The sequence below is a fragment of the Haliotis rufescens genome, unplaced genomic scaffold, assembly GCF_023055435.1.
Source record: "Haliotis rufescens isolate VD_foot unplaced genomic scaffold, xgHalRufe1.0.p SCAF_5, whole genome shotgun sequence".
NCBI lineage: Eukaryota > Metazoa > Mollusca > Gastropoda > Lepetellida > Haliotidae > Haliotis > Haliotis rufescens.
The window spans coordinates 49,516,933-49,541,378 of record NW_025964223.1 but is presented as its reverse complement, the minus strand read 5'-3'; the positions used below and the strand labels follow the sequence as shown (position 1 = coordinate 49,541,378).

General features: G+C 44.2%; 8 protein-coding genes and 8 non-coding genes across 16 annotated transcripts; 8 read left to right on the top strand and 8 right to left on the bottom strand.

Moving 5' to 3' along the window:
- Positions 1-652: 652 nt before the first annotated feature.
- LOC125373594 lies at positions 653-771 on the bottom strand. The gene has a single exon (XR_007218437.1). It is a non-coding gene; the product is annotated as a 5S ribosomal RNA (ribosomal RNA).
- Positions 772-1,869: 1,098 nt separating this feature from the next.
- LOC125372980 (histone 24-like) lies at positions 1,870-2,433 on the top strand. Its single transcript, XM_048383757.1, has one exon. It carries the CDS (start codon positions 1,870-1,872, stop codon positions 2,431-2,433), a length of 564 nt encoding a protein of 187 aa, XP_048239714.1.
- Positions 2,434-3,658: 1,225 nt separating this feature from the next.
- Positions 3,659-3,777, bottom strand: LOC125373583. Its single transcript, XR_007218426.1, has one exon. It is a non-coding gene; the product is annotated as a 5S ribosomal RNA (ribosomal RNA).
- Positions 3,778-4,875: 1,098 nt separating this feature from the next.
- On the top strand, positions 4,876-5,409 carry LOC125373084 (histone 24-like; the record flags this gene model as incomplete). Its single annotated transcript, XM_048383923.1, has 1 exon — positions 4,876-5,409. A coding segment is annotated over exon 1 (534 nt), but the record flags the coding sequence as incomplete, so codon positions are not given.
- Positions 5,410-6,664: 1,255 nt separating this feature from the next.
- On the bottom strand, positions 6,665-6,783 carry LOC125373601. The gene has a single exon (XR_007218443.1). It is a non-coding gene; the product is annotated as a 5S ribosomal RNA (ribosomal RNA).
- Positions 6,784-7,881: 1,098 nt separating this feature from the next.
- Positions 7,882-8,445, top strand: LOC125373036 (histone 24-like). The gene has a single exon (XM_048383842.1). It carries the CDS (start codon positions 7,882-7,884, stop codon positions 8,443-8,445), a length of 564 nt encoding a protein of 187 aa, XP_048239799.1.
- A 1,225-nt stretch (positions 8,446-9,670) lies between these two features.
- Positions 9,671-9,789, bottom strand: LOC125373600. The gene has a single exon (XR_007218442.1). It is a non-coding gene; the product is annotated as a 5S ribosomal RNA (ribosomal RNA).
- Positions 9,790-10,887: 1,098 nt separating this feature from the next.
- On the top strand, positions 10,888-11,451 carry LOC125372983 (histone 24-like). The gene has a single exon (XM_048383760.1). It carries the CDS (start codon positions 10,888-10,890, stop codon positions 11,449-11,451), a length of 564 nt encoding a protein of 187 aa, XP_048239717.1.
- A 1,226-nt stretch (positions 11,452-12,677) lies between these two features.
- LOC125373599 lies at positions 12,678-12,796 on the bottom strand. The gene has a single exon (XR_007218441.1). It is a non-coding gene; the product is annotated as a 5S ribosomal RNA (ribosomal RNA).
- A 1,098-nt stretch (positions 12,797-13,894) lies between these two features.
- LOC125372982 (histone 24-like) lies at positions 13,895-14,458 on the top strand. The gene has a single exon (XM_048383759.1). It carries the CDS (start codon positions 13,895-13,897, stop codon positions 14,456-14,458), a length of 564 nt encoding a protein of 187 aa, XP_048239716.1.
- A 1,225-nt stretch (positions 14,459-15,683) lies between these two features.
- On the bottom strand, positions 15,684-15,802 carry LOC124127847. Its single transcript, XR_006860077.2, has one exon. It is a non-coding gene; the product is annotated as a 5S ribosomal RNA (ribosomal RNA).
- A 1,098-nt stretch (positions 15,803-16,900) lies between these two features.
- On the top strand, positions 16,901-17,464 carry LOC124127103 (histone 24-like). Its single transcript, XM_048383761.1, has one exon. It carries the CDS (start codon positions 16,901-16,903, stop codon positions 17,462-17,464), a length of 564 nt encoding a protein of 187 aa, XP_048239718.1.
- A 1,229-nt stretch (positions 17,465-18,693) lies between these two features.
- LOC124127863 lies at positions 18,694-18,812 on the bottom strand. Its single transcript, XR_006860081.2, has one exon. It is a non-coding gene; the product is annotated as a 5S ribosomal RNA (ribosomal RNA).
- A 1,098-nt stretch (positions 18,813-19,910) lies between these two features.
- LOC124127589 (histone 24-like) lies at positions 19,911-20,474 on the top strand. Its single transcript, XM_046490988.2, has one exon. It carries the CDS (start codon positions 19,911-19,913, stop codon positions 20,472-20,474), a length of 564 nt encoding a protein of 187 aa, XP_046346944.2.
- A 1,225-nt stretch (positions 20,475-21,699) lies between these two features.
- On the bottom strand, positions 21,700-21,818 carry LOC124127836. Its single transcript, XR_006860076.2, has one exon. It is a non-coding gene; the product is annotated as a 5S ribosomal RNA (ribosomal RNA).
- Positions 21,819-22,916: 1,098 nt separating this feature from the next.
- LOC124127092 (histone 24-like) lies at positions 22,917-23,480 on the top strand. The gene has a single exon (XM_046490547.2). It carries the CDS (start codon positions 22,917-22,919, stop codon positions 23,478-23,480), a length of 564 nt encoding a protein of 187 aa, XP_046346503.2.
- The last annotated feature ends 966 nt before the right edge of the window (positions 23,481-24,446 follow it).

The window sequence follows — 24,446 nt, the reverse complement described above, 5'->3', positions numbered from 1 at the left end:
CTGTTGTATGGCGAGAGAAATGTATGGAAATACTTTCTAATAAGTCTAAAGTACGTTTGCCAGCGATCAGCTAGAACGGGGAACATAAAATAGCTGGTTTATCACACAGTCGCGTCGTTTTTTTTTCATATTTTTAAAGCGTGTCAACAGTGATCAGCTTGCTCACAGCTTTCAAAATACATTTTCCAGCAGCAAGCCAGTGAACTCCTATTGACAGGCGCTCTGTACGATCTAACTCTTTCTCCTTTTCTTATCTGTGTAGGCAAAGAGATGTGAGCCGAGACTTAACACGAACAACATTATAATTTTACATGTATATATTATATATTCATGCTTTGAAAGTAAGAAAGTAAGTAAAATAGTCAATTATCGGTGCACGCAAACACCTTTATGTGGCGAAAAGGACGTACATGCCTTCAGAATAGTTGACGAGTTGGGTGAACTGACAACTGAATATGATCACATGTATAGTGGAAAATTCCTTTCTGTAAAGGTATGTAAGAATACATGGCTGGCAGCTATGTCTTTGAGCAGACATGCATGAGTGGGGCCATTTACAAGGAAATAAAAGTGTATGATTACATCAGATGTGAATGAGGCAAGTGCACCTTATGGTCGAAAAAGAAAAAAAGTGGGAATCGCACAGCAAAAATGTCTACTGCACCCGGTGTTCCCAGGCGGTCACCCATCCAAGTACTCTCCGGGCCCGACGTTGCTTAACTTCGGTGATCGGACGAGAACCGGTGTTTTCAACGTGGTATGGCCGTAGACAATGCTTGTCGGCAAACTTTAGCTACATATAGCCACCACACATTGGTAAACAGACATTGCCATGAAAACAGCATGCTCGCGTTTTCAGCGGGTTCAGTAGACATGTTGTGTTTGTTCATTTATGATGTATATTTACAGGGATTAAAATCTAGCCGTTCTAAAAACATGTGATCACTGTTTAACACGAGGCCCGGCACACTCGCTCACTCGATCCGGCCTTTCGTCTGAAACATTCACTTTTCGTTGATGGATGGTAGCCTATATTGTTCTGGTAAAATTAACATCCAAACGACGAAGACCCCTACTAATATCGTGCTATTAAGACAGGCAAAAAGACTTAATCTGTGACGACCGATCGAGTGATCTAAACACCAATGTATATATGTTACTGTTCGGGGCTTCGCGCCCTAGCTGCTTGTGTCCCGAGATCCTCGTCTTACTAGACTGTTTTCCTGAAAGTAAAATCCCCGTTACTTACTTGTTATGACAAAGTTAGTTTCAACTCTAATTGAAGTGACCAAAATTATGTCTCCAGAAATATAGTGTCAAATGTTTTCTGTTGCAAAATGGCGAAGTCGTCAGAAAAACGTGCTTCATTGTCGTTGTTTGAAAGCTTGTTCTAGCTTATCATAGGCAATACTGATGAGTGTTGTGTTTTACTTTCATAGTTAGATATATTGAGAATTGACAGGCAACGTTTAAAATGCATAAACTTGAGTCTCAAGGCTAAAAATGTGCTTTTGAAAGTAGCGATGTCTACATTTTAGACTGGGTCGCTTCATTGGAAACAGCACGTGTGGCTTTGAACTTCACCCGTGAGCGTTGCTATTGTAACCGAAATGTAGCCAAATGTTTTTACTACCTAACTGTATTGTTGAAATTGAAACTTTCCTTGATTAAGAAGTGATTATTCGGATACAAATACACGAAAAAGCACACGCGCTTGTAAGCGTGCAGCTATCAGCCACAACAAGCAGGGTGTCTCCTCCGACGTCCGCGCCTCCGGAGTATCAGCCGGGCTGTCTGTGGGGAAGTGTCATTCGCTCTCTGTGCTTCTCTCGTAGCTGACGTGAATTTTTACCACTCAAACTTACCACTATGGCTGATGCTGCTGCTGCCCCCGCTGTTGTCAAGACTCCCAAGAAGAAGGCTACTGCCAAGCCTAAGAAGGCTGCCGCACATCCTACCTATTTGGAGATGATCAAGAAAGCTATTTCAACCCTGAAGGAGAGGGGTGGTTCTTCCCGACAGGCTGTTCTGAAATACATCTTGGCCAACTACAAGGTTGGTGACAACCAGGTGGCCATCAATGCTCGCATCAAGACTGCTTTGAAAAATGGAGTCAAGAACGGCGCATTGAAGCAATCAAAGGGAACTGGAGCCGCTGGATCATTCCGTCTTGGCGAGGCAAAGAAAGACGAAAAACCCAAGAAGGCTAAGGCAGCTGCCAAACCAAAGAAGGCTGCCAAATCCCCCAAGAAAGTCAAGAAGCCAGCTGCTGCCAAGAAACCCAAAACAGCCGCTAAGAAGGCCGCTAAGTCACCAAAGAAGGTGAAGGCTGCAGCCAAGCCCAAGAAGGCGAAGACACCCAAGAAGGCAGCAGCCAAACCCAAGAAGGTCAAGACCCCCAAGAAGAAGGCAGTCAAGCCAAAGAAGGCTTAAGCTCTCATTGTCACGCCTTCGCTCCACATTTCTGTGGTCCAAAGGCCCTTTTCAGGGCCATCCAAATACCCCAAAAGAAAACTTGAAAACACTGATAACAAAACAATAAATATGTATATTAGCAGTAATAAAGTGCAGGTTCTCGTGATAACAGAGATAACGTGGCAGCAACACCCACCACGCACATAACACACATAGGTGATGTTGATAAAGGTATGTCAGGGATTTTATTGTGTGTGTGTGGGGGGATGGGGGGGTGGGGTACTGTGTCTTCACACTAATGACTGTTGTTATGCTTGTTTATTAACCCCCCAAATGGGTGTATGTTGGAAAGTGAGGCGATTAGTGTCGTTGATATATATAATATCCTGAGTGCAGACTTCCTATGTGTGTAGCTGCACATGCACGTTGTGTTCAAAGGTGTAAAACGGCGATAAAGGCCAGACATCCACGGGGTGTTTTACCGACACACGCCTCGCCTGTGCACGACTTTTCAAATAGAGCGCCAAGAGTTGTGCGCCCTTGGTCGTGTGCGTTTCGCCTAGCCCCCTACCTGCAACATGTCACATCTACCTGTTGTATGGCGAGAGAAATGTATGGAAATACTTTCTAATAAGTCTAAAGTACGTTTGCCAGCGATCAGCTAGAACGGGGAACATAAAATAGCTGGTTTATCACACAGTCGCGTCGTTTTTCTTTCATATTTTTAAAGCGTGTCAACAGTGATCAGCTTGCTCACAGCTTTCAAAATACATTTTCCAGCAGCAAGCCAGTGAACTCCTATTGACAGGCGCTCTGTACGATCTAACTCTTTCTCCTTTTCTTATCTGTGTAGGCAAAGAGATGTGAGCCGAGACTTAACACGAACAACATTATAATTTTACATGTATATATTATATATTCATGCTTTGAAAGTAAGAAAGTAAGTAAAATAGTCAATTATCGGTGCACGCAAACACCTTTATGTGGCGAAAAGGACGTACATGCCTTCAGAATAGTTGACGAGTTGGGTGAACTGACAACTGAATATGATCACATGTATAGTGGAAAATTCCTTTCTGTAAAGGTATGTAAGAATACATGGCTGGCAGCTATGTCTTTGAGCAGACATGCATGAGTGGGGCCATTTACAAGGAAATAAAAGTGTATGATTACATCAGATGTGAATGAGGCAAGTGCACCTTATGGTCGAAAAAGAAAAAAAGTGGGAATCGCACAGCAAAAATGTCTACTGCACCCGGTGTTCCCAGGCGGTCACCCATCCAAGTACTCTCCGGGCCCGACGTTGCTTAACTTCGGTGATCGGACGAGAACCGGTGTTTTCAACGTGGTATGGCCGTAGACAATGCTTGTCGGCAAACTTTAGCTACATATAGCCACCACACATTGGTAAACAGACATTGCCATGAAAACAGCATGCTCGCGTTTTCAGCGGGTTCAGTAGACATGTTGTGTTTGTTCATTTATGATGTATATTTACAGGGATTAAAATCTAGCCGTTCTAAAAACATGTGATCACTGTTTAACACGAGGCCCGGCACACTCGCTCACTCGATCCGGCCTTTCGTCTGAAACATTCACTTTTCGTTGATGGATGGTAGCCTATATTGTTCTGGTAAAATTAACATCCAAACGACGAAGACCCCTACTAATATCGTGCTATTAAGACAGGCAAAAAGACTTAATCTGTGACGACCGATCGAGTGATCTAAACACCAATGTATATATGTTACTGTTCGGGGCTTCGCGCCCTAGCTGCTTGTGTCCCGAGATCCTCGTCTTACTAGACTGTTTTCCTGAAAGTAAAATCCCCGTTACTTACTTGTTATGACAAAGTTAGTTTCAACTCTAATTGAAGTGACCAAAATTATGTCTCCAGAAATATAGTGTCAAATGTTTTCTGTTGCAAAATGGCGAAGTCGTCAGAAAAACGTGCTTCATTGTCGTTGTTTGAAAGCTTGTTCTAGCTTATCATAGGCAATACTGATGAGTGTTGTGTTTTACTTTCATAGTTAGATATATTGAGAATTGACAGGCAACGTTTAAAATGCATAAACTTGAGTCTCAAGGCTAAAAATGTGCTTTTGAAAGTAGCGATGTCTACATTTTAGACTGGGTCGCTTCATTGGAAACAGCACGTGTGGCTTTGAACTTCACCCGTGAGCGTTGCTATTGTAACCGAAATGTAGCCAAATGTTTTTACTACCTAACTGTATTGTTGAAATTGAAACTTTCCTTGATTAAGAAGTGATTATTCGGATACAAATACACGAAAAAGCACACGCGCTTGTAAGCGTGCAGCTATCAGCCACAACAAGCAGGGTGTCTCCTCCGACGTCCGCGCCTCCGGAGTATCAGCCGGGCTGTCTGTGGGGAAGTGTCATTCGCTCTCTGTGCTTCTCTCGTAGCTGACGTGAATTTTTACCACTCAAACTTACCACTATGGCTGATGCTGCTGCTGCCCCCGCTGTTGTCAAGACTCCCAAGAAGAAGGCTACTGCCAAGCCTAAGAAGGCTGCCGCACATCCTACCTATTTGGAGATGATCAAGAAAGCTATTTCAACCCTGAAGGAGAGGGGTGGTTCTTCCCGACAGGCTGTTCTGAAATACATCTTGGCCAACTACAAGGTTGGTGACAACCAGGTGGCCATCAATGCTCGCATCAAGACTGCTTTGAAAAATGGAGTCAAGAACGGCGCACTGAAGCAATCAAAGGGAACTGGAGCCGCTGGATCATTCCGTCTTGGCGAGGCAAAGAAAGACGAAAAACCCAAGAAGGCTAAGGCAGCTGCCAAACCAAAGAAGGCTGCCAAATCCCCCAAGAAAGTCAAGAAGCCAGCTGCTGCCAAGAAACCCAAAACAGCCGCTAAGAAGGCCGCTAAGTCACCAAAGAAGGTGAAGGCTGCAGCCAAGCCCAAGAAGGTGAAGACACCCAAGAAGGCAGCAGCCAAACCCAAGAAGGTCAAGACCCCCAAGAAGAAGGCAGTCAAGCCAAAGAAGGCTTAAGCTCTCATTGTCACGCCTTCGCTCCACATTTCTGTGGTCCAAAGGCCCTTTTCAGGGCCATCCAAATACCCCAAAAGAAAACTTGAAAACACTGATAACAAAACAATAAATATGTATATTAGCAGTAATAAAGTGCAGGTTCTCGTGATAACAGAGATAACGTGGCAGCAACACCCACCACGCACATAACACACATAGGTGATGTTGATAAAGGTATGTCAGGGATTTTATTGTGTGTGTGTGGGGGGATGGGGGGGTGGGGTACTGTGTCTTCACACTAATGACTGTTGTTATGCTTGTTTATTAACCCCCCAAATGGGTGTATGTTGGAAAGTGAGGCGATTAGTGTCGTTGATATATATAATATCCTGAGTGCAGACTTCCTATGTGTGTAGCTGCACATGCACGTTGTGTTCAAAGGTGTAAAACGGCGATAAAGGCCAGACATCCACGGGGTGTTTTACCGACACACGCCTCGCCTGTGCACGACTTTTCAAATAGAGCGCCAAGAGTTGTGCGCCCTTGGTCGTGTGCGTTTCGCCTAGCCCCCTACCTGCAACATGTCACATCTACCTGTTGTATGGCGAGAGAAATGTATGGAAATACTTTCTAATAAGTCTAAAGTACGTTTGCCAGCGATCAGCTAGAACGGGGAACATAAAATAGCTGGTTTATCACACAGTCGCGTCGTTTTTTTTCCATATTTTTAAAGCGTGTCAACAGTGATCAGCTTGCTCACAGCTTTCAAAATACATTTTCCAGCAGCAAGCCAGTGAACTCCTATTGACAGGCGCTCTGTACGATCTAACTCTTTCTCCTTTTCTTATCTGTGTAGGCAAAGAGATGTGAGCCGAGACTTAACACGAACAACATTATAATTTTACATGTATATATTATATATTCATGCTTTGAAAGTAAGAAAGTAAGTAAAATAGTCAATTATCGGTGCACGCAAACACCTTTATGTGGCGAAAAGGACGTACATGCCTTCAGAATAGTTGACGAGTTGGGTGAACTGACAACTGAATATGATCACATGTATAGTGGAAAATTCCTTTCTGTAAAGGTATGTAAGAATACATGGCTGGCAGCTATGTCTTTGAGCAGACATGCATGAGTGGGGCCATTTACAAGGAAATAAAAGTGTATGATTACATCAGATGTGAATGAGGCAAGTGCACCTTATGGTCGAAAAAGAAAAAAAGTGGGAATCGCACAGCAAAAATGTCTACTGCACCCGGTGTTCCCAGGCGGTCACACATCCAAGTACTCTCCGGGCCCGACGTTGCTTAACTTCGGTGATCGGACGAGAACCGGTGTTTTCAACGTGGTATGGCCGTAGACAATGCTTGTCGGCAAACTTTAGCTACATATAGCCACCACACATTGGTAAACAGACATTGCCATGAAAACAGCATGCTCGCGTTTTCAGCGGGTTCAGTAGACATGTTGTGTTTGTTCATTTATGATGTATATTTACAGGGATTAAAATCTAGCCGTTCTAAAAACATGTGATCACTGTTTAACACGAGGCCCGGCACACTCGCTCACTCGATCCGGCCTTTCGTCTGAAACATTCACTTTTCGTTGATGGATGGTAGCCTATATTGTTCTGGTAAAATTAACATCCAAACGACGAAGACCCCTACTAATATCGTGCTATTAAGACAGGCAAAAAGACTTAATCTGTGACGACCGATCGAGTGATCTAAACACCAATGTATATATGTTACTGTTCGGGGCTTCGCGCCCTAGCTGCTTGTGTCCCGAGATCCTCGTCTTACTAGACTGTTTTCCTGAAAGTAAAATCCCCGTTACTTACTTGTTATGACAAAGTTAGTTTCAACTCTAATTGAAGTGACCAAAATTATGTCTCCAGAAATATAGTGTCAAATGTTTTCTGTTGCAAAATGGCGAAGTCGTCAGAAAAACGTGCTTCATTGTCGTTGTTTGAAAGCTTGTTCTAGCTTATCATAGGCAATACTGATGAGTGTTGTGTTTTACTTTCATAGTTAGATATATTGAGAATTGACAGGCAACGTTTAAAATGCATAAACTTGAGTCTCAAGGCTAAAAATGTGCTTTTGAAAGTAGCGATGTCTACATTTTAGACTGGGTCGCTTCATTGGAAACAGCACGTGTGGCTTTGAACTTCACCCGTGAGCGTTGCTATTGTAACCGAAATGTAGCCAAATGTTTTTACTACCTAACTGTATTGTTGAAATTGAAACTTTCCTTGATTAAGAAGTGATTATTCGGATACAAATACACGAAAAAGCACACGCGCTTGTAAGCGTGCAGCTATCAGCCACAACAAGCAGGGTGTCTCCTCCGACGTCCGCGCCTCCGGAGTATCAGCCGGGCTGTCTGTGGGGAAGTGTCATTCGCTCTCTGTGCTTCTCTCGTAGCTGACGTGAATTTTTACCACTCAAACTTACCACTATGGCTGATGCTGCTGCTGCCCCCGCTGTTGTCAAGACTCCCAAGAAGAAGGCTGCTGCCAAGCCTAAGAAGGCTGCCGCACATCCTACCTATTTGGAGATGATCAAGAAAGCTATTTCAACCCTGAAGGAGAGGGGTGGTTCTTCCCGACAGGCTGTTCTGAAATACATCTTGGCCAACTACAAGGTTGGTGACAACCAGGTGGCCATCAATGCTCGCATCAAGACTGCTTTGAAAAATGGAGTCAAGAACGGCGCACTGAAGCAATCAAAGGGAACTGGAGCCGCTGGATCATTCCGTCTTGGCGAGGCAAAGAAAGACGAAAAACCCAAGAAGGCTAAGGCAGCTGCCAAACCAAAGAAGGCTGCCAAATCCCCCAAGAAAGTCAAGAAGCCAGCTGCTGCCAAGAAACCCAAAACAGCCGCTAAGAAGGCCGCTAAGTCACCAAAGAAGGTGAAGGCTGCAGCCAAGCCCAAGAAGGTGAAGACACCCAAGAAGGCAGCAGCCAAACCCAAGAAGGTCAAGACCCCCAAGAAGAAGGCAGTCAAGCCAAAGAAGGCTTAAGCTCTCATTGTCACGCCTTCGCTCCACATTTCTGTGGTCCAAAGGCCCTTTTCAGGGCCATCCAAATACCCCAAAAGAAAACTTGAAAACACTGATAACAAAACAATAAATATGTATATTAGCAGTAATAAAGTGCAGGTTCTCGTGATAACAGAGATAACGTGGCAGCAACACCCACCACGCACATAACACACATAGGTGATGTTGATAAAGGTATGTCAGGGATTTTATTGTGTGTGTGTGGGGGGATGGGGGGGTGGGGTACTGTGTCTTCACACTAATGACTGTTGTTATGCTTGTTTATTAACCCCCCAAATGGGTGTATGTTGGAAAGTGAGGCGATTAGTGTCGTTGATATATATAATATCCTGAGTGCAGACTTCCTATGTGTGTAGCTGCACATGCACGTTGTGTTCAAAGGTGTAAAACGGCGATAAAGGCCAGACATCCACGGGGTGTTTTACCGACACACGCCTCGCCTGTGCACGACTTTTCAAATAGAGCGCCAAGAGTTGTGCGCCCTTGGTCGTGTGCGTTTCGCCTAGCCCCCTACCTGCAACATGTCACATCTACCTGTTGTATGGCGAGAGAAATGTATGGAAATACTTTCTAATAAGTCTAAAGTACGTTTGCCAGCGATCAGCTAGAACGGGGAACATAAAATAGCTGGTTTATCACACAGTCGCGTCGTTTTTTTTCCATATTTTTAAAGCGTGTCAACAGTGATCAGCTTGCTCACAGCTTTCAAAATACATTTTCCAGCAGCAAGCCAGTGAACTCCTATTGACAGGCGCTCTGTACGATCTAACTCTTTCTCCTTTTCTTATCTGTGTAGGCAAAGAGATGTGAGCCGAGACTTAACACGAACAACATTATAATTTTACATGTATATATTATATATTCATGCTTTGAAAGTAAGAAAGTAAGTAAAATAGTCAATTATCGGTGCACGCAAACACCTTTATGTGGCGAAAAGGACGTACATGCCTTCAGAATAGTTGACGAGTTGGGTGAACTGACAACTGAATATGATCACATGTATAGTGGAAAATTCCTTTCTGTAAAGGTATGTAAGAATACATGGCTGGCAGCTATGTCTTTGAGCAGACATGCATGAGTGGGGCCATTTACAAGGAAATAAAAGTGTATGATTACATCAGATGTGAATGAGGCAAGTGCACCTTATGGTCGAAAAAGAAAAAAAGTGGGAATCGCACAGCAAAAATGTCTACTGCACCCGGTGTTCCCAGGCGGTCACACATCCAAGTACTCTCCGGGCCCGACGTTGCTTAACTTCGGTGATCGGACGAGAACCGGTGTTTTCAACGTGGTATGGCCGTAGACAATGCTTGTCGGCAAACTTTAGCTACATATAGCCACCACACATTGGTAAACAGACATTGCCATGAAAACAGCATGCTCGCGTTTTCAGCGGGTTCAGTAGACATGTTGTGTTTGTTCATTTATGATGTATATTTACAGGGATTAAAATCTAGCCGTTCTAAAAACATGTGATCACTGTTTAACACGAGGCCCGGCACACTCGCTCACTCGATCCGGCCTTTCGTCTGAAACATTCACTTTTCGTTGATGGATGGTAGCCTATATTGTTCTGGTAAAATTAACATCCAAACGACGAAGACCCCTACTAATATCGTGCTATTAAGACAGGCAAAAAGACTTAATCTGTGACGACCGATCGAGTGATCTAAACACCAATGTATATATGTTACTGTTCGGGGCTTCGCGCCCTAGCTGCTTGTGTCCCGAGATCCTCGTCTTACTAGACTGTTTTCCTGAAAGTAAAATCCCCGTTACTTACTTGTTATGACAAAGTTAGTTTCAACTCTAATTGAAGTGACCAAAATTATGTCTCCAGAAATATAGTGTCAAATGTTTTCTGTTGCAAAATGGCGAAGTCGTCAGAAAAACGTGCTTCATTGTCGTTGTTTGAAAGCTTGTTCTAGCTTATCATAGGCAATACTGATGAGTGTTGTGTTTTACTTTCATAGTTAGATATATTGAGAATTGACAGGCAACGTTTAAAATGCATAAACTTGAGTCTCAAGGCTAAAAATGTGCTTTTGAAAGTAGCGATGTCTACATTTTAGACTGGGTCGCTTCATTGGAAACAGCACGTGTGGCTTTGAACTTCACCCGTGAGCGTTGCTATTGTAACCGAAATGTAGCCAAATGTTTTTACTACCTAACTGTATTGTTGAAATTGAAACTTTCCTTGATTAAGAAGTGATTATTCGGATACAAATACACGAAAAAGCACACGCGCTTGTAAGCGTGCAGCTATCAGCCACAACAAGCAGGGTGTCTCCTCCGACGTCCGCGCCTCCGGAGTATCAGCCGGGCTGTCTGTGGGGAAGTGTCATTCGCTCTCTGTGCTTCTCTCGTAGCTGACGTGAATTTTTACCACTCAAACTTACCACTATGGCTGATGCTGCTGCTGCCCCCGCTGTTGTCAAGACTCCCAAGAAGAAGGCTACTGCCAAGCCTAAGAAGGCTGCCGCACATCCTACCTATTTGGAGATGATCAAGAAAGCTATTTCAACCCTGAAGGAGAGGGGTGGTTCTTCCCGACAGGCTGTTCTGAAATACATCTTGGCCAACTACAAGGTTGGTGACAACCAGGTGGCCATCAATGCTCGCATCAAGACTGCTTTGAAAAATGGAGTCAAGAACGGCGCACTGAAGCAATCAAAGGGAACTGGAGCCGCTGGATCATTCCGTCTTGGCGAGGCAAAGAAAGACGAAAAACCCAAGAAGGCTAAGGCAGCTGCCAAACCAAAGAAGGCTGCCAAATCCCCCAAGAAAGTCAAGAAGCCAGCTGCTGCCAAGAAACCCAAAACAGCCGCTAAGAAGGCCGCTAAGTCACCAAAGAAGGTGAAGGCTGCAGCCAAGCCCAAGAAGGCGAAGACACCCAAGAAGGCAGCAGCCAAACCCAAGAAGGTCAAGACCCCCAAGAAGAAGGCAGTCAAGCCAAAGAAGGCTTAAGCTCTCATTGTCACGCCTTCGCTCCACATTTCTGTGGTCCAAAGGCCCTTTTCAGGGCCATCCAAATACCCCAAAAGAAAACTTGAAAACACTGATAACAAAACAATAAATATGTATATTAGCAGTAATAAAGTGCAGGTTCTCGTGATAACAGAGATAACGTGGCAGCAACACCCACCACGCACATAACACACATAGGTGATGTTGATAAAGGTATGTCAGGGATTTTATTGTGTGGGGGGGGGGGGGATGGGGGGGTGGGGTAGTGTGTCTTCACACTAATGACTGTTGTTATGCTTGTTTATTAACCCCCCAAATGGGTGTATGTTGGAAAGTGAGGCGATTAGTGTCGTTGATATATATAATATCCTGAGTGCAGACTTCCTATGTGTGTAGCTGCACATGCACGTTGTGTTCAAAGGTGTAAAACGGCGATAAAGGCCAGACATCCACGGGGTGTTTTACCGACACACGCCTCGCCTGTGCACGACTTTTCAAATAGAGCGCCAAGAGTTGTGCGCCCTTGGTCGTGTGCGTTTCGCCTAGCCCCCTACCTGCAACATGTCACATCTACCTGTTGTATGGCGAGAGAAATGTATGGAAATACTTTCTAATAAGTCTAAAGTACGTTTGCCAGCGATCAGCTAGAACGGGGAACATAAAATAGCTGGTTTATCACACAGTCGCGTCGTTTTTTTTTCATATTTTTAAAGCGTGTCAACAGTGATCAGCTTGCTCACAGCTTTCAAAATACATTTTCCAGCAGCAAGCCAGTGAACTCCTATTGACAGGCGCTCTGTACGATCTAACTCTTTCTCCTTTTCTTATCTGTGTAGGCAAAGAGATGTGAGCCGAGACTTAACACGAACAACATTATAATTTTACATGTATATATTATATATTCATGCTTTGAAAGTAAGAAAGTAAGTAAAATAGTCAATTATCGGTGCACGCAAACACCTTTATGTGGCGAAAAGGACGTACATGCCTTCAGAATAGTTGACGAGTTGGGTGAACTGACAACTGAATATGATCACATGTATAGTGGAAAATTCCTTTCTGTAAAGGTATGTAAGAATACATGGCTGGCAGCTATGTCTTTGAGCAGACATGCATGAGTGGGGCCATTTACAAGGAAATAAAAGTGTATGATTACATCAGATGTGAATGAGGCAAGTGCACCTTATGGTCGAAAAAGAAAAAAAGTGGGAATCGCACAGCAAAAATGTCTACTGCACCCGGTGTTCCCAGGCGGTCACACATCCAAGTACTCTCCGGGCCCGACGTTGCTTAACTTCGGTGATCGGACGAGAACCGGTGTTTTCAACGTGGTATGGCCGTAGACAATGCTTGTCGGCAAACTTTAGCTACATATAGCCACCACACATTGGTAAACAGACATTGCCATGAAAACAGCATGCTCGCGTTTTCAGCGGGTTCAGTAGACATGTTGTGTTTGTTCATTTATGATGTATATTTACAGGGATTAAAATCTAGCCGTTCTAAAAACATGTGATCACTGTTTAACACGAGGCCCGGCACACTCGCTCACTCGATCCGGCCTTTCGTCTGAAACATTCACTTTTCGTTGATGGATGGTAGCCTATATTGTTCTGGTAAAATTAACATCCAAACGACGAAGACCCCTACTAATATCGTGCTATTAAGACAGGCAAAAAGACTTAATCTGTGACGACCGATCGAGTGATCTAAACACCAATGTATATATGTTACTGTTCGGGGCTTCGCGCCCTAGCTGCTTGTGTCCCGAGATCCTCGTCTTACTAGACTGTTTTCCTGAAAGTAAAATCCCCGTTACTTACTTGTTATGACAAAGTTAGTTTCAACTCTAATTGAAGTGACCAAAATTATGTCTCCAGAAATATAGTGTCAAATGTTTTCTGTTGCAAAATGGCGAAGTCGTCAGAAAAACGTGCTTCATTGTCGTTGTTTGAAAGCTTGTTCTAGCTTATCATAGGCAATACTGATGAGTGTTGTGTTTTACTTTCATAGTTAGATATATTGAGAATTGACAGGCAACGTTTAAAATGCATAAACTTGAGTCTCAAGGCTAAAAATGTGCTTTTGAAAGTAGCGATGTCTACATTTTAGACTGGGTCGCTTCATTGGAAACAGCACGTGTGGCTTTGAACTTCACCCGTGAGCGTTGCTATTGTAACCGAAATGTAGCCAAATGTTTTTACTACCTAACTGTATTGTTGAAATTGAAACTTTCCTTGATTAAGAAGTGATTATTCGGATACAAATACACGAAAAAGCACACGCGCTTGTAAGCGTGCAGCTATCAGCCACAACAAGCAGGGTGTCTCCTCCGACGTCCGCGCCTCCGGAGTATCAGCCGGGCTGTCTGTGGGGAAGTGTCATTCGCTCTCTGTGCTTCTCTCGTAGCTGACGTGAATTTTTACCACTCAAACTTACCACTATGGCTGATGCTGCTGCTGCCCCCGCTGTTGTCAAGACTCCCAAGAAGAAGGCTACTGCCAAGCCTAAGAAGGCTGCCGCACATCCTACCTATTTGGAGATGATCAAGAAAGCTATTTCAACCCTGAAGGAGAGGGGTGGTTCTTCCCGACAGGCTGTTCTGAAATACATCTTGGCCAACTACAAGGTTGGTGACAACCAGGTGGCCATCAATGCTCGCATCAAGACTGCTTTGAAAAATGGAGTCAAGAACGGCGCACTGAAGCAATCAAAGGGAACTGGAGCCGCTGGATCATTCCGTCTTGGCGAGGCAAAGAAAGACGAAAAACCCAAGAAGGCTAAGGCAGCTGCCAAACCAAAGAAGGCTGCCAAATCCCCCAAGAAAGTCAAGAAGCCAGCTGCTGCCAAGAAACCCAAAACAGCCGCTAAGAAGGCCGCTAAGTCACCAAAGAAGGTGAAGGCTGCAGCCAAGCCCAAGAAGGCGAAGACACCCAAGAAGGCAGCAGCCAAACCCAAGAAGGTCAAGACCCCCAAGAAGAAGGCAGTCAAGCCAAAGAAGGCTTAAGCTCTCATTGTCACGCCTTCGCTCCACATTTCTGTGGTCCAAAGGCCCTTTTCAGGGCCATCCAAATACCCCAAAAGAAAACTTGAAAACACTGACAACAAAACAATAAATATGTATATTAGCAGTAATAAAGTGCAGGTTCTCGTGATAACAGAGATAACGTGGCAGCAACACCCACCACGCACATAACACACATAGGTGATGTTGATAAAGGTATGTCAGGGATTTTATTGTGTGTGGGGGGGGGGATGGGGGGGTGGGGTAGTGTGTCTTCACACTAATGACTGTTGTTATGCTTGTTTATTAACCCCCCAAATGGGTGTATGTTGGAAAGTGAGGCGATTAGTGTCGTTGATATATATAATATCCTGAGTGCAGACTTCCTATGTGTGTAGCTGCACATGCACGTTGTGTTCAAAGGTGTAAAACGGCGATAAAGGCCAGACATCCACGGGGTGTTTTACCGACACACGCCTCGCCTGTGCACGACTTTTCAAATAGAGCGCCAAGAGTTGTGCGCCCTTGGTCGTGTGCGTTTCGCCTAGCCCCCTACCTGCAACATGTCACATCTACCTGTTGTATGGCGAGAGAAATGTATGGAAATACTTTCTAATAAGTCTAAAGTACGTTTGCCAGCGATCAGCTAGAACGGGGAACATAAAATAGCTGGTTTATCACACAGTCGCGTCGTTTTTTTTTCATATTTTTAAAGCGTGTCAACAGTGATCAGCTTGCTCACAGCTTTCAAAATACATTTTCCAGCAGCAAGCCAGTGAACTCCTATTGACAGGCGCTCTGTACGATCTAACTCTTTCTCCTTTTCTTATCTGTGTAGGCAAAGAGATGTGAGCCGAGACTTAACACGAACAACATTATAATTTTACATGTATATATTATATATTCATGCTTTGAAAGTAAGAAAGTAAGTAAAATAGTCAATTATCGGTGCACGCAAACACCTTTATGTGGCGAAAAGGACGTACATGCCTTCAGAATAGTTGACGAGTTGGGTGAACTGACAACTGAATATGATCACATGTATAGTGGAAAATTCCTTTCTGTAAAGGTATGTAAGAATACATGGCTGGCAGCTATGTCTTTGAGCAGACATGCATGAGTGGGGCCATTTACAAGGAAATAAAAGTGTATGATTACATCAGATGTGAATGAGGCAAGTGCACCTTATGGTCGAAAAAGAAAAAAAGTGGGAATCGCACAGCAAAAATGTCTACTGCACCCGGTGTTCCCAGGCGGTCACACATCCAAGTACTCTCCGGGCCCGACGTTGCTTAACTTCGGTGATCGGACGAGAACCGGTGTTTTCAACGTGGTATGGCCGTAGACAATGCTTGTCGGCAAACTTTAGCTACATATAGCCACCACACATTGGTAAACAGACATTGCCATGAAAACAGCATGCTCGCGTTTTCAGCGGGTTCAGTAGACATGTTGTGTTTGTTCATTTATGATGTATATTTACAGGGATTAAAATCTAGCCGTTCTAAAAACATGTGATCACTGTTTAACACGAGGCCCGGCACACTCGCTCACTCGATCCGGCCTTTCGTCTGAAACATTCACTTTTCGTTGATGGATGGTAGCCTATATTGTTCTGGTAAAATTAACATCCAAACGACGAAGACCCCTACTAATATCGTGCTATTAAGACAGGCAAAAAGACTTAATCTGTGACGACCGATCGAGTGATCTAAACACCAATGTATATATGTTACTGTTCGGGGCTTCGCGCCCTAGCTGCTTGTGTCCCGAGATCCTCGTCTTACTAGACTGTTTTCCTGAAAGTAAAATCCCCGTTACTTACTTGTTATGACAAAGTTAGTTTCAACTCTAATTGAAGTGACCAAAATTATGTCTCCAGAAATATAGTGTCAAATGTTTTCTGTTGCAAAATGGCGAAGTCGTCAGAAAAACGTGCTTCATTGTCGTTGTTTGAAAGCTTGTTCTAGCTTATCATAGGCAATACTGATGAGTGTTGTGTTTTACTTTCATAGTTAGATATATTGAGAATTGACAGGCAACGTTTAAAATGCATAAACTTGAGTCTCAAGGCTAAAAATGTGCTTTTGAAAGTAGCGATGTCTACATTTTAGACTGGGTCGCTTCATTGGAAACAGCACGTGTGGCTTTGAACTTCACCCGTGAGCGTTGCTATTGTAACCGAAATGTAGCCAAATGTTTTTACTACCTAACTGTATTGTTGAAATTGAAACTTTCCTTGATTAAGAAGTGATTATTCGGATACAAATACACGAAAAAGCACACGCGCTTGTAAGCGTGCAGCTATCAGCCACAACAAGCAGGGTGTCTCCTCCGACGTCCGCGCCTCCGGAGTATCAGCCGGGCTGTCTGTGGGGAAGTGTCATTCGCTCTCTGTGCTTCTCTCGTAGCTGACGTGAATTTTTACCACTCAAACTTACCACTATGGCTGATGCTGCTGCTGCCCCCGCTGTTGTCAAGACTCCCAAGAAGAAGGCTACTGCCAAGCCTAAGAAGGCTGCCGCACATCCTACCTATTTGGAGATGATCAAGAAAGCTATTTCAACCCTGAAGGAGAGGGGTGGTTCTTCCCGACAGGCTGTTCTGAAATACATCTTGGCCAACTACAAGGTTGGTGACAACCAGGTGGCCATCAATGCTCGCATCAAGACTGCTTTGAAAAATGGAGTCAAGAACGGCGCACTGAAGCAATCAAAGGGAACTGGAGCCGCTGGATCATTCCGTCTTGGCGAGGCAAAGAAAGACGAAAAACCCAAGAAGGCTAAGGCAGCTGCCAAACCAAAGAAGGCTGCCAAATCCCCCAAGAAAGTCAAGAAGCCAGCTGCTGCCAAGAAACCCAAAACAGCCGCTAAGAAGGCCGCTAAGTCACCAAAGAAGGTGAAGGCTGCAGCCAAGCCCAAGAAGGCGAAGACACCCAAGAAGGCAGCAGCCAAACCCAAGAAGGTCAAGACCCCCAAGAAGAAGGCAGTCAAGCCAAAGAAGGCTTAAGCTCTCATTGTCACGCCTTCGCTCCACATTTCTGTGGTCCAAAGGCCCTTTTCAGGGCCATCCAAATACCCCAAAAGAAAACTTGAAAACACTGATAACAAAACAATAAATATGTATATTAGCAGTAATAAAGTGCAGGTTCTCGTGATAACAGAGATAACGTGGCAGCAACACCCACCACGCACATAACACACATAGGTGATGTTGATAAAGGTATGTCAGGGATTTTATTGTGTGTGTGTGTGTGGGGGGATGGGGGGGTGGGGTAGTGTGTCTTCACACTAATGACTGTTGTTATGCTTGTTTATTAACCCCCCAAATGGGTGTATGTTGGAAAGTGAGGCGATTAGTGTCGTTGATATATATAATATCCTGAGTGCAGACTTCCTATGTGTGTAGCTGCACATGCACGTTGTGTTCAAAGGTGTAAAACGGCGATAAAGGCCAGACATCCACGGGGTGTTTTACCGACACACGCCTCGCCTGTGCACGACTTTTCAAATAGAGCGCCAAGAGTTGTGCGCCCTTGGTCGTGTGCGTTTCGCCTAGCCCCCTACCTGCAACATGTCACATCTACCTGTTGTATGGCGAGAGAAATGTATGGAAATACTTTCTAATAAGTCTAAAGTACGTTTGCCAGCGATCAGCTAGAACGGGGAACATAAAATAGCTGGTTTATCACACAGTCGCGTCGTTTTTTTTTCATATTTTTAAAGCGTGTCAACAGTGATCAGCTTGCTCACAGCTTTCAAAATACATTTTCCAGCAGCAAGCCAGTGAACTCCTATTGACAGGCGCTCTGTACGATCTAACTCTTTCTCCTTTTCTTATCTGTGTAGGCAAAGAGATGTGAGCCGAGACTTAACACGAACAACATTATAATTTTACATGTATATATTATATATTCATGCTTTGAAAGTAAGAAAGTAAGTAAAATAGTCAATTATCGGTGCACGCAAACACCTTTATGTGGCGAAAAGGACGTACATGCCTTCAGAATAGTTGACGAGTTGGGTGAACTGACAACTGAATATGATCACATGTATAGTGGAAAATTCCTTTCTGTAAAGGTATGTAAGAATACATGGCTGGCAGCTATGTCTTTGAGCAGACATGCATGAGTGGGGCCATTTACAAGGAAATAAAAGTGTATGATTACATCAGATGTGAATGAGGCAAGTGCACCTTATGGTCGAAAAAGAAAAAAAGTGGGAATCGCACAGCAAAAATGTCTACTGCACCCGGTGTTCCCAGGCGGTCACACATCCAAGTACTCTCCGGGCCCGACGTTGCTTAACTTCGGTGATCGGACGAGAACCGGTGTTTTCAACGTGGTATGGCCGTAGACAATGCTTGTCGGCAAACTTTAGCTACATATAGCCACCACACATTGGTAAACAGACATTGCCATGAAAACAGCATGCTCGCGTTTTCAGCGGGTTCAGTAGACATGTTGTGTTTGTTCATTTATGATGTATATTTACAGGGATTAAAATCTAGCCGTTCTAAAAACATGTGATCACTGTTTAACACGAGGCCCGGCACACTCGCTCACTCGATCCGGCCTTTCGTCTGAAACATTCACTTTTCGTTGATGGATGGTAGCCTATATTGTTCTGGTAAAATTAACATCCAAACGACGAAGACCCCTACTAATATCGTGCTATTAAGACAGGCAAAAAGACTTAATCTTTGACGACCGATCGAGTGATCTAAACACCAATGTATATATGTTACTGTTCGGGGCTTCGCGCCCTAGCTGCTTGTGTCCCGAGATCCTCGTCTTACTAGACTGTTTTCCTGAAAGTAAAATCCCCGTTACTTACTTGTTATGACAAAGTTAGTTTCAACTCTAATTGAAGTGACCAAAATTATGTCTCCAGAAATATAGTGTCAAATGTTTTCTGTTGCAAAATGGCGAAGTCGTCAGAAAAACGTGCTTCATTGTCGTTGTTTGAAAGCTTGTTCTAGCTTATCATAGGCAATACTGATGAGTGTTGTGTTTTACTTTCATAGTTAGATATATTGAGAATTGACAGGCAACGTTTAAAATGCATAAACTTGAGTCTCAAGGCTAAAAATGTGCTTTTGAAAGTAGCGATGTCTACATTTTAGACTGGGTCGCTTCATTGGAAACAGCACGTGTGGCTTTGAACTTCACCCGTGAGCGTTGCTATTGTAACCGAAATGTAGCCAAATGTTTTTACTACCTAACTGTATTGTTGAAATTGAAACTTTCCTTGATTAAGAAGTGATTATTCGGATACAAATACACGAAAAAGCACACGCGCTTGTAAGCGTGCAGCTATCAGCCACAACAAGCAGGGTGTCTCCTCCGACGTCCGCGCCTCCGGAGTATCAGCCGGGCTGTCTGTGGGGAAGTGTCATTCGCTCTCTGTGCTTCTCTCGTAGCTGACGTGAATTTTTACCACTCAAACTTACCACTATGGCTGATGCTGCTGCTGCCCCCGCTGTTGTCAAGACTCCCAAGAAGAAGGCTACTGCCAAGCCTAAGAAGGCTGCCGCACATCCTACCTATTTGGAGATGATCAAGAAAGCTATTTCAACCCTGAAGGAGAGGGGTGGTTCTTCCCGACAGGCTGTTCTGAAATACATCTTGGCCAACTACAAGGTTGGTGACAACCAGGTGGCCATCAATGCTCGCATCAAGACTGCTTTGAAAAATGGAGTCAAGAACGGCGCATTGAAGCAATCAAAGGGAACTGGAGCCGCTGGATCATTCCGTCTTGGCGAGGCAAAGAAAGACGAAAAACCCAAGAAGGCTAAGGCAGCTGCCAAACCAAAGAAGGCTGCCAAATCCCCCAAGAAAGTCAAGAAGCCAGCTGCTGCCAAGAAACCCAAAACAGCCGCTAAGAAGGCCGCTAAGTCACCAAAGAAGGTGAAGGCTGCAGCCAAGCCCAAGAAGGCGAAGACACCCAAGAAGGCAGCAGCCAAACCCAAGAAGGTCAAGACCCCCAAGAAGAAGGCAGTCAAGCCAAAGAAGGCTTAAGCTCTCATTGTCACGCCTTCGCTCCACATTTCTGTGGTCCAAAGGCCCTTTTCAGGGCCATCCAAATACCCCAAAAGAAAACTTGAAAACACTGATAACAAAACAATAAATATGTATATTAGCAGTAATAAAGTGCAGGTTCTCGTGATAACAGAGATAACGTGGCAGCAACACCCACCACGCACATAACACACATAGGTGATGTTGATAAAGGTATGTCAGGGATTTTATTGTGTGTGGGGGGGGGGATGGGGGGGTGGGGTACTGTGTCTTCACACTAATGACTGTTGTTATGCTTGTTTATTAACCCCCCAAATGGGTGTATGTTGGAAAGTGAGGCGATTAGTGTCGTTGATATATATAATATCCTGAGTGCAGACTTCCTATGTGTGTAGCTGCACATGCACGTTGTGTTCAAAGGTGTAAAACGGCGATAAAGGCCAGACATCCACGGGGTGTTTTACCGACACACGCCTCGCCTGTGCACGACTTTTCAAATAGAGCGCCAAGAGTTGTGCGCCCTTGGTCGTGTGCGTTTCGCCTAGCCCCCTACCTGCAACATGTCACATCTACCTGTTGTATGGCGAGAGAAATGTATGGAAATACTTTCTAATAAGTCTAAAGTACGTTTGCCAGCGATCAGCTAGAACGGGGAACATAAAATAGCTGGTTTATCACACAGTCGCGTCGTTTTTTTTTCATATTTTTAAAGCGTGTCAACAGTGATCAGCTTGCTCACAGCTTTCAAAATACATTTTCCAGCAGCAAGCCAGTGAACTCCTATTGACAGGCGCTCTGTACGATCTAACTCTTTCTCCTTTTCTTATCTGTGTAGGCAAAGAGATGTGAGCCGAGACTTAACACGAACAACATTATAATTTTACATGTATATATTATATATTCATGCTTTGAAAGTAAGAAAGTAAGAAAAATAGTCAATTATCGGTGCACGCAAACACCTTTATGTGGCGAAAAGGACGTACATGCCTTCAGAATAGTTGACGAGTTGGGTGAACTGACAACTGAATATGATCACATGTATAGTGGAAAATTCCTTTCTGTAAAGGTATGTAAGAATACATGGCTGGCAGCTATGTCTTTGAGCAGACATGCATGAGTGGGGCCATTTACAAGGAAATAAAAGTGTATGATTACATCAGATGTGAATGAGGCAAGTGCACCTTATGGTCGAAAAAGAAAAAAAGTGGGAATCGCACAGCAAAAATGTCTACTGCACCCGGTGTTCCCAGGCGGTCACACATCCAAGTACTCTCCGGGCCCGACGTTGCTTAACTTCGGTGATCGGACGAGAACCGGTGTTTTCAACGTGGTATGGCCGTAGACAATGCTTGTCGGCAAACTTTAGCTACATATAGCCACCACACATTGGTAAACAGACATTGCCATGAAAACAGCATGCTCGCGTTTTCAGCGGGTTCAGTAGACATGTTGTGTTTGTTCATTTATGATGTATATTTACAGGGATTAAAATCTAGCCGTTCTAAAAACATGTGATCACTGTTTAACACGAGGCCCGGCACACTCGCTCACTCGATCCGGCCTTTCGTCTGAAACATTCACTTTTCGTTGATGGATGGTAGCCTATATTGTTCTGGTAAAATTAACATCCAAACGACGAAGACCCCTACTAATATCGTGCTATTAAGACAGGCAAAAAGACTTAATCTGTGACGACCGATCGAGTGATCTAAACACCAATGTATATATGTTACTGTTCGGGGCTTCGCGCCCTAGCTGCTTGTGTCCCGAGATCCTCGTCTTACTAGACTGTTTTCCTGAAAGTAAAATCCCCGTTACTTACTTGTTATGACAAAGTTAGTTTCAACTCTAATTGAAGTGACCAAAATTATGTCTCCAGAAATATAGTGTCAAATGTTTTCTGTTGCAAAATGGCGAAGTCGTCAGAAAAACGTGCTTCATTGTCGTTGTTTGAAAGCTTGTTCTAGCTTATCATAGGCAATACTGATGAGTGTTGTGTTTTACTTTCATAGTTAGATATATTGAGAATTGACAGGCAACGTTTAAAATGCATAAACTTGAGTCTCAAGGCTAAAAATGTGCTTTTGAAAGTAGCGATGTCTACATTTTAGACTGGGTCGCTTCATTGGAAACAGCACGTGTGGCTTTGAACTTCACCCGTGAGCGTTGCTATTGTAACCGAAATGTAGCCAAATGTTTTTACTACCTAACTGTATTGTTGAAATTGAAACTTTCCTTGATTAAGAAGTGATTATTCGGATACAAATACACGAAAAAGCACACGCGCTTGTAAGCGTGCAGCTATCAGCCACAACAAGCAGGGTGTCTCCTCCGACGTCCGCGCCTCCGGAGTATCAGCCGGGCTGTCTGTGGGGAAGTGTCATTCGCTCTCTGTGCTTCTCTCGTAGCTGACGTGAATTTTTACCACTCAAACTTACCACTATGGCTGATGCTGCTGCTGCCCCCGCTGTTGTCAAGACTCCCAAGAAGAAGGCTACTGCCAAGCCTAAGAAGGCTGCCGCACATCCTACCTATTTGGAGATGATCAAGAAAGCTATTTCAACCCTGAAGGAGAGGGGTGGTTCTTCCCGACAGGCTGTTCTGAAATACATCTTGGCCAACTACAAGGTTGGTGACAACCAGGTGGCCATCAATGCTCGCATCAAGACTGCTTTGAAAAATGGAGTCAAGAACGGCGCACTGAAGCAATCAAAGGGAACTGGAGCCGCTGGATCATTCCGTCTTGGCGAGGCAAAGAAAGACGAAAAACCCAAGAAGGCTAAGGCAGCTGCCAAACCAAAGAAGGCTGCCAAATCCCCCAAGAAAGTCAAGAAGCCAGCTGCTGCCAAGAAACCCAAAACAGCCGCTAAGAAGGCCGCTAAGTCACCAAAGAAGGTGAAGGCTGCAGCCAAGCCCAAGAAGGCGAAGACACCCAAGAAGGCAGCAGCCAAACCCAAGAAGGTCAAGACCCCCAAGAAGAAGGCAGTCAAGCCAAAGAAGGCTTAAGCTCTCATTGTCACGCCTTCGCTCCACATTTCTGTGGTCCAAAGGCCCTTTTCAGGGCCATCCAAATACCCCAAAAGAAAACTTGAAAACACTGATAACAAAACAATAAATATGTATATTAGCAGTAATAAAGTGCAGGTTCTCGTGATAACAGAGATAACGTGGCAGCAACACCCACCACGCACATAACACACATAGGTGATGTTGATAAAGGTATGTCAGGGATTTTATTGTGTGTGGGGGGGGGGATGGGGGGGTGGGGTACTGTGTCTTCACACTAATGACTGTTGTTATGCTTGTTTATTAACCCCCCAAATGGGTGTATGTTGGAAAGTGAGGCGATTAGTGTCGTTGATATATATAATATCCTGAGTGCAGACTTCCTATGTGTGTAGCTGCACATGCACGTTGTGTTCAAAGGTGTAAAACGGCGATAAAGGCCAGACATCCACGGGGTGTTTTACCGACACACGCCTCGCCTGTGCACGACTTTTCAAATAGAGCGCCAAGAGTTGTGCGCCCTTGGTCGTGTGCGTTTCGCCTAGCCCCCTACCTGCAACATGTCACATCTACCTGTTGTATGGCGAGAGAAATGTATGGAAATACTTTCTAATAAGTCTAAAGTACGTTTGCCAGCGATCAGCTAGAACGGGGAACATAAAATAGCTGGTTTATCACACAGTCGCGTCGTTTTTTTTTCATATTTTTAAAGCGTGTCAACAGTGATCAGCTTGCTCACAGCTTTCAAAATACATTTTCCAGCAGCAAGCCAGTGAACTCCTATTGACAGGCGCTCTGTACGATCTAACTCTTTCTCCTTTTCTTATCTGTGTAGGCAAAGAGATGTGAGCCGAGACTTAACACGAACAACATTATAATTTTACATGTATATATTATATATTCATGCTTTGAAAGTAAGAAAGTAAGAAAAATAGTCAATTATCGGTGCACGCAAACACCTTTATG